The sequence below is a fragment of the Osmerus eperlanus genome, chromosome 23 (assembly GCF_963692335.1).
Source record: "Osmerus eperlanus chromosome 23, fOsmEpe2.1, whole genome shotgun sequence".
Lineage (NCBI taxonomy): Eukaryota > Metazoa > Chordata > Actinopteri > Osmeriformes > Osmeridae > Osmerus > Osmerus eperlanus.
In genome coordinates, this window is record NC_085040.1 from 7,397,097 (window position 1) to 7,411,146 (window position 14,050).

Consider the following 14,050-nt stretch of genomic DNA (forward strand, 5'->3'; position numbering starts at 1 on the left):
CGGGACCAGTCGAAATATTTTGATTCAAAGGCGGAGGTAAAACGTCAGACAAAAATATGAATTTCAGTCCGCAATTTTAATTAGCCCTAGTATTTCCATTTCACTGTCATTGATTAAATGTTTGTTTCGTTGTTTAAGCGCATGCGACCCTGTATAGGCTATGGAATTTAATTGGTTCCGTAAGCAACAGGGGCGTTTTTCAGTGACGTAGATGTTCCCAACGTCAACAACAGACCCACCCATGCCTTAATACTGAGAAGGCCAATAAATCTTTCTATCTTTTTAATTTTTTTTTTTGTGGAACCACTTTTGATCAAACAACCACACTACAAATAAGACTCACAGATATTTTATTGTAATTCATTATTGCCCCTTACTTTCCAATTCTCAGATTTTCTTTGAAAGATGGGGGACCCCAGTGATCAGTGGTAATGGCAGTGTACAGAGATATATGTCCTCCAACGTGAATAAACGTATTCAGCACAGAAACAATTAACATTACCATTTTCACATAGCAGTTGTTAGTCTAAAACTAATATGAAACAATTTGCAATCAAATATAATACACTAAAATGTGATATATTGCCCCCTCCCCCTTTAATAAATCAATCATAATCTATTAAAAGGTATACGAAGTAGAATCCTACTTGTTGAAATTGGGATTCAAGCAAGAAATGCAGATTTTGAACCAGGCCACAATGAAGACATCACAAAGTGGCACTATAGGTATGTCAAGCACGTGCGCACGCACGCACAAAGAAATATTCTTAGAAAGAAAAAAAATCCACTGAAGGTTTATTATCAAGTTGCTTAATGTGTATGGTTTCATGCCAATTAAAATATGTTTGTGTGATTATTTTTATGGGAAAGCGTTACACAATAAATAAAAGTCAACACTTTTAATTGACCTTGCAAGTGAGATGGAAGAACTGAGATAAAAACAAGAACAAATTGCAGGACTTCTATTGCATGGTGTGATATATTGCATGGAAATAACCATATGTTACCAGGTAAAGATGTTATACAAATATCTATAAATGCATAGGAAGCGGGTGCACCCACACACACATTTGCACGCACATACAAAGTACATTCCCAGCGCACACCAACTAATGACAAAGGTTGTAAATAGGCCTTAAAACAACATGTTAATATTGTGTACAAAACAAATCACTTTGAAATCATAATTCCCTGATATAGTAGTACTGTATAGGTTCTAAGTGAGTGCCGCAAATTTCACTCTGCTGAGGTGACTTGCTACATTTTACTTCTATATATTTTTAAGTCTTCATACAAGCCTAGTAAATTTCACTCTTTCCCCTTCATAAGATCCTCCCTTTTCCCCACCCTTTCCGCTCCTCAGTTCTTTCCTTTCCTCTCTTTCCTTTTCCTTCACCTCTGCCCTCTCTCGTCCTCCCCGTCTACATCAACACGTGGCTGTCTCCCTGGGATACCTGCACCTCTGTGCTCTCCAACAGTATCTGCCCTTCTCCCTCCCTCTCCCACACTATCCCTCCATCTACTCTCTCCTTCTCCCCGTCCCCCGCCCACACCATCTCCTCCGGCTCACTCCCTATGGTCACCCGCTCCCAAAGCACCCCTTCCCCTCCTCCCTGGGTCTCCTCCACCCCCTCCCTGACCCACTCCACCGTCTGGTGGGGGCCGAGGGGGGCCGGAGACAGAGCGGCCACAGAGCTCAGGGTCAGCAGGGTGGTATGAGAGCCGGAGGCGGTCATGGAGGTGGTGGTGGTGGCTGGGTGTGCCGTCAGCTGGATGAGCTGGGGCTGAGGGGTGGAGAGGTGGGGGTGAGCAGTGCTGAACTGGAGCAGCATGGGGTTCTCCTGCTGCTGCTGCCCCACCTGCACCACGTGATGGGAGGCCAGCTGGAGGAGTTGGGGCTGGGAGGAGTCCATTTGGGTCTGTGGGGAGAGGGACAGTACCATCTGGTGCAGGGGGGTGAGATCTCCTTGGCTCTCCTGGCTTACAGGGGGCAGGGTGGGAGGAGAGACCCCAGACACCGTCTCCAAGACTGGGGTGGGAGTGGTGATTAGGGTCCCTGCATTGGCAGCCAAAGCCTCAGCTATGAGGACCTCGGGGTGGCTCTTGGCTTTGTGGGCCACCACGCAGTCCTTCTTTTCAAACTTCTTGCCGCAGATGGAGCAGGAGAACTTGTAGAAGGCATCTGCATCATGCTTCTTCATGTGCCAGTTTAGGGAGGCTTTTTGGCGGCAGGTGAAGCCACAGATTTCACATCTGCCACAAGGGGGAGACAGATGGCAAGTTATGATCACGGTACTCTCCTTCTGCCTATATTCTTAACCCTTGTGCTGCCTTCGGGTCATTGTGACCCACTGTTTGCACCACAACGGTGGGTCACAATGACCCGAAGGCAGCGCAAATCACTGCATAAAGAAGAAACGGCCCTCTGCTCAGCTCTGCACTCATCTCAGCTGGCCTGACAGAACAGACAGGTGAAAACGATACATATAGGATTTCTCGTTTTTCACAAGGATCCATACGTGGGTCACACTACTCACTGTATTGGCTTCTCCCCTGTGTGGATCATGCGATGCACGGCCAGGTTGTGTGAGCTCTTGAAGGCACGAGCACAGTACTCGCATATATAGTCCCGTTGATCTATTAGACGAGGAGGATACAAATATAGAAGGAGCTAGGATCAGAAGACAGAATGGAGGCAGACACCATATGCAAACTCTGACTGAGGCGTGGCTGTGACGAAAGAGCGCAGATTTGGACCGCAACACGACCTTTTCTGAAGGCGTTCCCGGCATGGATTAAGGTAAAAGCCACGGCCAACCTGATTTCGGGCTCCAACCTCACCGTAAAACTACAGTCTGTGCCTGTGCATGTGCGACGTTACCGGTATGGTGCTTAGCATGACGCAGAAGCTGCTTCTGCAGGCGAAACAGGCGCCCGCACGAGGGGTGAGGGCACACGTACTTCTTCTTCAACAGGTGCTGGTACTTTATATGGTGCTGAAATAGCGAAGGGGAACAGGAGGGGGAGGGAGGGAGGGAGAAAGAGAGGAGAAAACACAAAAAGGATGGTAATGGCGTGATTAAAGACTGTAATTAAAGAGACATGGTGCCAATGTTGTCATAGTTACAGGTGGCTGATGGGAGAGGCAGACCTGCAGGTAGCGTGGGTGGGCTAAGACAGTTCCACAGCCCTCTATCTCACAGCGGACATACTGCACTGGTGGCTTCTTTCTGTGTTGTGCAGGAAGTATAGGGAATTCATAGAGGGAAATACTGTAATTTTTGTGTGTAATTTTATTTTGTCTTATAAGCCTACTAAAATGCCTGAACATGAATTGTGATGTTATTGCGATCCAACGAGAAGCGTTTACCTTCTCTTTGGTAACCGGGGAGTTTTGTCATCTTTTCTTCGGCGTCCTCTCCTATGTAAAAAAAAATCAGCGAGAGAGACAGACAGCTCAAAAATGATCATTCATGCTATCACATACCAGCTGACTTTTAGGCATCCCATTCATCCACTAATCAAGTTCCGGCCCATCAGTCCGAGAGTCCTTCCATCCATTCGTTGATCTCTGACTTACTTCCTGGGTGGCTCCGTCTCCTCGCCAAACTCATTTTCCACCTTCACAGCCGTGTCTGCAGCGACCTCCATCTTCACCTCCTTCTCATCCTCTAGTTCTTTATCGGGCTCCTTCTCCTTCTTGTCTTCTTTCTGCTTCGCTGCACGTCGCCTCGTTTTCTGAGGCTCTCTGTGAGGTGACACCATTGAATTTTTTTTGAAAAAAAGGGTTTTTACACACATTCAAATGTTTGCTTTCCTCTCACTCGTGTGTGCAAAGGTTCTACAGTGGCAACGTGTGGCTTGGTCAGTCAGGGGTGTCCCCGATAACGGATTTAACACAAGACTACCTCTTGGCTGCCGGTTTGTAGTTGAGGTCACTAGGGTCGTCTCTGAAAGGAGGGTCCTCATCGTCAAGCAGCACGTCCCCATCCTCATTGCTGGAATGCACATCGCCACAGATCTGTAACCCGTCGCAGTTCGACACGTCACAGCAAACAATTCGTACGTCCCGTTCGGCTAGAATCAAAAAGCCCTTACCTCCCATCAACGGTTTTCAATGCATCTCCCTCGGCATCTGCAAAGTCTAAGCAGTGGTCCAAAGTGACCCTTAATGTAAGGCATTGACTCAAAGTGGCGAGTACATGTTAGAGCAGTGTGTGAGGCGTTTCTTTTACCACATGCGGCTGTCGTGTCGGGTTCGGACTTGCACACGGGCGCCGCGGAGGAACGGGGGCCACTCTTCAGGAGCCTCGTTCTGGTGGAGCGTGGAGACGCTGAGGGGGACGCGCACACAGATACACACATAAGAATGAGAGTAGCAGTGTCTTCCAACAAGCACAGGGACAGAATTGAATGAATATTCAGATTCTAAAAGCTTCTGTCCATCAAATGAACACATTCTCCCTATCCCTCACTCACTCAGTCACACACACAAATCATCTAAATACATCCTCATTGAGAACAGTAAAGGAAAGGCCACTAGACATGTGGCCCTACATGTTGTATTTTGCAGCAATATACAGTAACAGGTAAAAAGCATCCCACTATAGTTTTATTTATTTAAATGTCATACCTTTAGTTGAAGGTGCCTTGTCAGTGCTGAAGGTGAGAAAGTACTGTTGTAAGTGACTTGAATGTTGAACTGTGAATACATTCTTAATTCTGGATTTATTACAATACATTCTGCAGGATCATTGCACAGGGGTTCCATATTAACTGCATACTGATATACATGCACGTGTATCGGGCAAGACTACAGTAAATTTGCGGTTAGCATGAGGACATCAACACATGGACACTCTTCCAGCTTATTACCCTGGCTGTCGATCTACTACGAACCTCTAAGTGGACAAGACTAAATGAATTTGCCTGACAGTCCGTTCAACAATATTCCCTACCTTGGTGAACATAGACAAGCCGTCTATGCAGTTTGCTGCAAACTGTCACTTTAAACATAGGACGACTGACAGTCTAAGTGCAAACATTCCCCAGCTAGATTCGAGCCTGATGCTTTTCAACTTACGCCGGCGTTTGGTTGTTGTCATCAGTGTCTTTCGAAGCGGCTCCGGGACCTTTCCCACGGCGGGGGGGTTTTGTTTTTTTCCGACGATTCTGATCTTGTACCCCAACGCTGCTTTCTGTTCTTTTCCTAGCTGCTGCTCCTCGAGCGGCTCGTTCCCGTAAAACTCGCCCGGAGCCTGCTATGCTGGATAGGGCATCATTCGAGACCACAGTGTCTACACCGACTTTCACGCGACCTAATCCGCGTCCCCTCAACACTCTTTCGCGGGTGGGTGTAGCACTCGAGATCGGGGATGGTGCCGCGGCCCTCTGACTAGATTGGTTACAGTCTCCAGTGGACCCGGGACTTCTATCAGAAACCCCCATTATCTCCGGGTCCATTCTCCCTTTTTTGCATACACAGGACTATATTAATATGGATGTAGCATTTAACGTTATTCAGTGGATAAGAGAAATTATAGTAGCCATCGTTGAAGGCCCTATGCCGCTATAAATTCACAGCCGCCTCCGTTTCCCCGCGCAAGCCCGTCATAAATTGGAAATATCTATAGCTATATAACATTTTTAATGTAATGTTTATGTTTTAAAGATACTAAAGCCATTTACTATCTTTCTTAAAGCTATAGCAAACCTTAAATTTCCCTGGGCCTAGACGAGGCCCGTAAAAGTAGCGTCTCCTTTAAGGACAAATCTTACCCAAAAACACACACAAGCACCCCCGAACTCGACAAGAAATCGAAAAACCAATGGCGCTCATGGGATATGTAGTTGTTAAAACCAATAAATAAATACATCAGTTTACACTCAATTAATTGTCTCGAACAATGCCCTGTTTATAGATTTCGTGATGTAGTTGTCAAGATTCACCCACAATTGTGAGAAATGATTTAATGTAATTATAGTCTATTTGTCCACATAATGTTGTTAGACATATTGGGACTTTGCGTGTAAACCTATCTATTTAAAACGGTATACATTTACATGACGCTCTTATCCAGAGCGACTTACAGTAAGTACAGGGACATCTCCCCAGGCAAGTAGGGTGAAGTGCCTTGCCCAAGGACACAACGTCAGTTGGCATGACCAGGAATCGAACTGGCAACCTTCGGATTACTACCCCGATTCCCTCACCACTCAGCCACCTGACTCCCTAGTCTACTGTCTGGTATAGTCTACTGTCAATAAAAACAAAACCCTAACAGCAGACTACACTAGTATCAGTTTACTGCTTTTACCCAAAACACCTCAAATTAACCTTGTGAGATCATTACATGTGGAAGGCTACAGTAACAGCTACAGTTAAACTATACATCTGATATCAAACATCCAATATGAATTAGTTCATAAATGTATTCAAATTAGCTGTATCAGATGCCTCTAATAAATTGTGAATCAAATATGGACAGTGCATATTACCTATGAACCAGGAAATACTTCTGTAAAATATAATGGTCTGGTAGCTGTTGTTCATTTGTGTCCACCAATATATTTTGAATGTTTGTAGAGGCATTGTTTCTGTCATGAACTGTGCTATTTGACAAGGATTACTCCTTTAATGGCTCAAGTGGTTATTGAAGTTCACCAGTGAGAAAAGTAAACTTGTATCACTACTGGAACATACAACAGTATGCTGGTGTATATTGGCTACCAGTTGAATGTAGTAAACAAATATTCAGAGGTAAGCACATTGGGCCTATTACATTTTTGTCCGAAATTCTTTTTTGAATCAATTTAAATTACAATTTAATGAACATTGAATATTGCCGGAATGGTGCAGGAAGCACCAATGAGAAATATACAGTCTTGGGTGGTTGCCAGATTCTGTTAGCTTTCTGTTTTTGATCAAGTGATGGCAATGGATTGAATGTAGGCCACTGAGAGATGTCAGTGATGGCATAGGGGAATGAATAACTATGTATCTCCCATGGAGTGACTCATACACTCAACGTTAAATTCACTCATCGAGAGGCACTGTGGTGTACCAATTATTTTGGCACGTGGTCTAAACATGTCACTTAACAGGTTTCAAGATGTGTATGCCTGAGGTGGAATTCTGAATGTGAGCTGTTGAATGTTCGCCTTGTCTGATAACATATTAATTTTATATTTGTCACAGCCACAGCCATGACCCACTGTTTTTGGATTTGCCCTGCCCTAGTGTTCCCTGTGTCTGTCATTATCTTCACCTGTGTCTCGTTCAGTGGTTTCAGTTCTCGTTAGTTTCATTGTGTCAACCTGTGTCTTATTTGGTTCTGTGTATTTAGGTTCCTGTTTTGTGTCCAGTCTTTGTCTTGTCATGTCTCGTCACCCAATGTCATTGGGTGGGTACCCTGTCTGTTTCCCGTTTTTGAAAATAAACCCTTTGTTTGACACGATGCCTCGCTACTCTCCTGCATTTGGGTCCTACCCCACCACTCACCGTGACAATAATATGCATGTAGCATTAGTTAAATGTAATGTCAATATGATGTGTATTACAATTTATTTCAGTATGTATTTTAATACATGTGTATTTAAAATGAATTATGGTCAAATGTAGTAGAAACTGCTTCAAATTACAGTTTGTTGTTCATTCACACACATGGGTGGTTTATGGTGAAAAGGAGTTAATTCTGAAGTGTGTAATAAACTGTTACAATGAAGTTCCATCATGCAAAGCAGTGCTGTGCCTACATTGTATCGTGGCTTTGAGTCACACACTCCCATTGTACACTGCTTTTAATATAAGCATCTGCTAAATAATAAATGACAAATATAGCTCTGTGGTTATCTTAGGTCTTTACACAGCACCCTATCATAATTTACTTTCACAAGTTTGTTCAATAGATTAATTCCATGAAACTAATGATATTTAAAGAGTGTGCTGATGTATTTTACATTTGACTATTAAAGAAGCCTGTGAATGTTGTTGGACTGGTTTGTCTCCATTATCTTGAAAGGCACACCGACTCAATTTGCATATGAAACACGAAATAACATTGAAACAGCAGAACGTGAGCAAAGCACGGATAAGACACGTTATCTTTTTTGTAGTGGTTACTGGCTTTTTTTATATTCAATTTTGTGTATCTCCCCGGTCCACTTGTTTTGAAAAGGTGAGTCTAAAGAAAGAATTTCCGTTGTGGAATGCACTTCTCTTTCCCATAGCATTGGTAGACTATCTCGATTTTATTTGTGGAAATGTAGGAATGTGTTGGTACACGACATGAAACCACAATGTTTAAAAGTACACAGATTGCTGAGCATACCTGCTTGCTTTTGTTTGTGTATTCAAACAAGGAATAACCATAGTCACTACTGCACACCCAGCACTGAATTGCTAAGTGATACTTCATCTATGTGATCGTTTTTCTCAATAGTTTATTCATCTATTGGTATATATATATTCATATATTGGCAAAAATAATGATGTGACTAAGGAGAAGAAGGCACATGATAGCAAGACTTTTGAATTCATTGTATCCTTTTCTCATTAGGTATGCACCCCCCGGACATACAGTTATGGTATTTGTAATTATTGTCAGTGTCATGGCAGGTGAGTGAACGTTCTGGTCTTAATACCAGTTTATTTTATCTGTCTGTTTCCCAACTCAGTGGAATGGCTCAGACACCTAAGATTATTGGAGTTTACCAATCAACACTGTTATATTGAGGTGTAAGTCAGATTCCTTTCAAATTATGAAACACTTTCATTTAATGGATTGTGCACATTGCCCATTTATTGACCAGGAATTCCTGCTTAAGCATTAATGAGAAATATGAAGTCTCTTGGGTAGCTGCCTCTCCAACAAATGAATGTGGTTGGAGACTTTTATCCATCACAATTAGTCTGTAAACCACTCAACTCAATGTTTTGGTCAACCCCCAATATATCTATATACAGATATGGGCTCTCCTCCTCCTTTTATTACAGTGTTTACTGTCTGCACCAACATCACCAAAGCAAATTCATTGTATATGAAAACGTACCGGTTTCTGAGTCTGATGCCGAAGAAAATTATTGAGAGTCAGTCAGTCATGGTAGAATGCTGCTTCTGTGAAAATGCAGGAAGTTGAAGAAAATGTAATGCATAGTTAACCCTGTTCATTGAGAGTAGTTAAATGACTAGGTTCAGTCACATCTGAATTTTGCTCTCATGCTTCAAGTGTTACTATATCACCATAACAGTAACAACTATATAATGTATGGTTAACTGTTAACCAGTGTATTAGTTGTTGTAACAGCTATCCACCACCCTGTCCTTCTCCCACAGCTGCCATGCAAACAATATCCCAGCCTTCCTCTGTGATATCCACAGAAGCAACCATCTCCCCCCAACCCTCCCAACCACTATTCTATAACTCAACACAAACTACATCAACAGAAAACATGTCTGCTCAACGCTCTCAACTAACAATGCCTACACCAACTAGCTCTACGCCAACATCATCTTCATCCACAGAACAATCTGTCTTCCCCCAAACCTCACAACCAAGCATACCCTTAACAATGAACTCAGGACCAGCAATAACAGAACCATCCATCTCAACGCGGCCCTCACACCTAACTTCCCCGCAGTCTTCTACAACATCAACAGAAGTGTCTGACTCCGCCAAAACCCCTCAAACAAAAACTCTTCTATACTCTACCGTGACAAATAACACATCTGTGTCCACCCAACCCTCACAACAGCCAATCTTGCAATCCAACCCTGCAACCCTGCTCAACTTAACACCAACAACATCTACGGAACCATCTGTCTCCACGCAACCATCAAAACCAACATCTGCCTCATCATTTATCTCTACATCAACATCCTCTAAATCAGCAAATCCATCAATTTTCACCCAAAACTCACTCCTAACTCTAAACTCTATGCCAACATCAACCACACCAACTGAATCCTCTGTCTCTACCCAACCCCCACAAGTAACCTCCATTCCATCCTTAAATTCAACATCAAATACATCAACAGAACAGTTTGTCTCCATCCAAAACTCACAAACAACATCACCAAACTCCTCATCCACTTCAACAGATCAATCTCCTCCCAAACACCTCCCAAACACCTCCCAAACACCATCCACCAAATCATCTAGTTCTACTTCAACATCACCTACATTTACAGAACTATCCACCTCAACCCAGCTCTCACCCCTAACGTCTCCGCTACATTCTACAACTTCCACAGTCTCCACCCAATCCTCACAACCAACACCCTTGCTATATATTGACTCAACATCAACTGCATCAGCAGAACAATCTGTCTTCCCCCAAACCTCACAACCAAGCATACCCTTAACAATGAACTCAGGACCAGCAATAACAGAACCATCCATCTCAACGCGGCCCTCACACCTAACTTCCCCGCAGTCTTCTACAACATCAACAGAAGTGTCTGACTCCGCCAAAACCCCTCAAACAAAAACTCTTCTATACTCTACCGTGACAAATAACACATCTGTGTCCACCCAACCCTCACAACAGCCAATCTTGCAATCCAACCCTGCAACCCTGCTCAACTTAACACCAACAACATCTACGGAACCATCTGTCTCCACGCAACCATCAAAACCAACATCTGCCTCATCATTTATCTCTACATCAACATCCTCTAAATCAGCAAATCCATCCATTTTCACCCAAAACTCACTCCTAACTCTAAACTCTATGCCAACATCAACCACACCAACTGAATCCTCTGTCTCTACCCAACCCCCACAAGTAACCTCCCTTCCATCCTTAAATTCAACATCAAATACATCAACAGAACAGTTTGTCTCCATCCAAAACTCACAAACAACATCACCAAACTCCTCATCCACTTCAACAGATCAATCTCCTCCCAAACACCTCCCAAACACCTCCCAAACACCATCCACCAAATCATCTAGTTCTACTTCAACATCACCTACATTTACAGAACTATCCACCTCAACCCAGCTCTCACCCCTAACGTCTCCGCTACATTCTACAATTTCCACAGTCTCCACCCAATCCTCACAACCAACACCCTTGCTATATATTGACTCAACATCAACTGCATCAGCAGAACAATCTGTCTTCCCCCAAACCTCACAACCAAGCATACCCTTAACAATGAACTCAGGACCAGCAATAACAGAACCATCCATCTCAACGCGGCCCTCACACCTAACTTCCCCGCAGTCTTCTACAACATCAACAGAAGTGTCTGACTCCGCCAAAACCCCTCAAACAAAAACTCTTCTATACTCTACCGTGACAAATAACACATCTGTGTCCACCCAACCCTCACAACAGCCAATCTTGCAATCCAACCCTGCAACCCTGCTCAGCTTAACACCAACAACATCTACGGAACCATCTGTCTCCACGCAACCATCAAAACCAACATCTGCCTCATCATTTATCTCTACATCAACATCCCCTAAATCAGCAAATCCATCCATTTTCACCCAAAACTCACTCATATCTCTAAACTCTATGCCAACATCAACCACACCAACGGAACACTCTGTCTCTACCCAACCCCCACAAGTAACCTCCCTTCCATCCTTAAATTCAACATCAAATACAGCAACAGAACAGTTTCTCTCCATCCAAAACTCACAAACGACATCACCAAACTCCTCCTCCACTTCAACAGATCAATCTCCTCCCAAACACCTCCCAAACACCTCCCAAACACCATCCACCAAATCATCTAGTTCTACTTCAACATCACCTACATTTACAGAACTATCCACCTCAACCCAGCTCTCACCCCTAACGTCTCCGCTACATTCTACAACTTCCACAGTCTCCACCCAATCCTCACAACCAACACCCTTGCTATATATTGACTCAACATCAACTGCATCAGCAGAACAATCTGTCTTCCCCCAAACCTCACAACCAAGCATACCCTTAACAATGAACTCAGGACCAGCAATAACAGAACCATCCATCTCAACGCGGCCCTCACACCTAACTTCCCCGCAGTCTTCTACAACATCAACAGAAGTGTCTGACTCCGCCAAAACCCCTGAAACAAAAACTCTTCTATACTCTACCGTGACAAATAACACATCTGTGTCCACCCAACCCTCACAACAGCCAATCTTGCAATCCAACCCTGCAACCCTGCTCAACTTAACACCAACAACATCTACGGAACCATCTGTCTCCACGCAACCATCAAAACCAACATCTGCCTCATCATTTATCTCTACATCAACATCCCCTAAATCAGCAAATCCATCCATTTTCACCCAAACCTCACTCCTAACTCTAAACTCTATGCCAACATCAACCACACCAACTGAATCCTCTGTCTCTACCCAACCCCCACAAGTAACCTCCCTTCCATCCTTAAATTCAACATCAAATACATCAACAGAACAGTTTGTCTCCATCCAAAACTCACAAACAACATCACCAAACTCCTCATCCACTTCAACAGATCAATCTCCTCCCAAACATCTCCCAAACACCTCCCAAACACCATCCACCAAATCATCTAGTTCTACTTCAACATCACCTACATTTACAGAACTATCCACCTCAACCCAGCTCTCACCCCTAACGTCTCCGCTACATTCTACAACTTCCACAGTCTTCACCCAATCCTCACAACCAACACCCTTGCTATATATTGACTCAACATCAACTGCATCAGCAGAACAATCTGTCTTCCCCCAAACCTCACAACCAAGCATACCCTTAACAATGAACTCAGGACCAGCAATAACAGAACCATCCATCTCAACGCGGCCCTCACACCTAACTTCCCCGCAGTCTTCTACAACATCAACAGAAGTGTCTGACTCCGCCAAAACCCCTGAAACAAAAACTCTTCTATACTCTACCGTGACAAATAACACATCTGTGTCCACCCAACCCTCACAACAGCCAATCTTGCAATCCAACCCTGCAACCCTGCTCAGCTTAACACCAACAACATCTACGGAACCATCTGTCTCCACGCAACCATCAAAACCAACATCTGCCTCATCATTTATCTCTACATCAACATCCTCTAAATCAGCAAATACATCCATTTTCACCCAAAACTCACTCCTAACTCTAAACTCTATGCCAACATCAACCACACCAACTGAATCCTCTGTCTCTACCCAACCCCCACAAGTAACCTCCATTCCATCCTTAAATTCAACATCAAATACATCAACAGAACAGTTTGTCTCCATCCAAAACTCACAAACAACATCACCAAACTCCTCATCCACTTCAACAGATCAATCTCCTCCCAAACACCTCCCAAACACCTCCCAAACACCATCCACCAAATCATCTAGTTCTACTTCAACATCACCTACATTTACAGAACTATCCACCTCAACCCAGCTCTCACCCCTAACGTCTCCGCTACATTCTACAACTTCCACAGTCTCCACCCAATCCTCACAACCAACACCCTTGCTATATATTGACTCAACATCAACTGCATCAGCAGAACAATCTGTCTTCCCCCAAACCTCACAACCAAGCATACCCTTAACAATGAACTCAGGACCAGCAATAACAGAACCATCCATCTCAACGCGGCCCTCACACCTAACTTCCCCGCAGTCTTCTACAACATCAACAGAAGTGTCTGACTCCGCCAAAACCCCTGAAACAAAAACTCTTCTATACTCTACCGTGACAAATAACACATCTGTGTCCATCCAACCCTCACAACAGCCAATCTTGCAATCCAACCCTGCAACCCTGCTCAGCTTAACACCAACAACATCTACGGAACCATCTGTCTCCACGCAACCATCAAAACCAACATCTGCCTCATCATTTATCTCTACATCAACATCCCCTAAATCAGCAAATCCATCCATTTTCACCCAAAACTCACTCCTAACTCTAAACTCTATGCCAACATCAACCACACCAACTGAATCCTCTGTCTCTACCCAACCCCCACAAGTAACCTCCATTCCATCCTTAAATTCAACATCAAATACATCAACAGAACAGTTTGTCTCCATCCAAAACTCACAAACAACATCA

General features: G+C 43.8%; 2 protein-coding genes across 2 annotated transcripts; one reads left to right on the top strand and one right to left on the bottom strand.

Annotated features, from left to right (window-relative positions):
* Positions 1–333: 333 nt before the first annotated feature.
* On the bottom strand, positions 334–5,804 carry LOC134009879 (E3 ubiquitin-protein ligase ZFP91-like). Its single transcript, XM_062449628.1, has 11 exons — positions 5,084–5,804; positions 4,634–4,659; positions 4,236–4,334; positions 4,099–4,144; positions 3,909–3,998; positions 3,581–3,748; positions 3,371–3,421; positions 3,152–3,230; positions 2,882–2,996; positions 2,538–2,637; positions 334–2,253 (listed from the first exon to the last, which is right to left on the bottom strand). Exons 1-11 carry the CDS (start codon positions 5,461–5,463, stop codon positions 1,422–1,424), a joined length of 1,986 nt encoding a protein of 661 aa, XP_062305612.1. The 5' UTR covers positions 5,464–5,804; the 3' UTR covers positions 334–1,421.
* Positions 5,805–11,476: 5,672 nt separating this feature from the next.
* Positions 11,477–13,065, top strand: LOC134010127 (mucin-2-like). Its single transcript, XM_062449994.1, has 2 exons — positions 11,477–12,545; positions 12,935–13,065. Exons 1-2 carry the CDS (start codon positions 11,528–11,530, stop codon positions 13,063–13,065), a joined length of 1,149 nt encoding a protein of 382 aa, XP_062305978.1. The 5' UTR covers positions 11,477–11,527.
* The last annotated feature ends 985 nt before the right edge of the window (positions 13,066–14,050 follow it).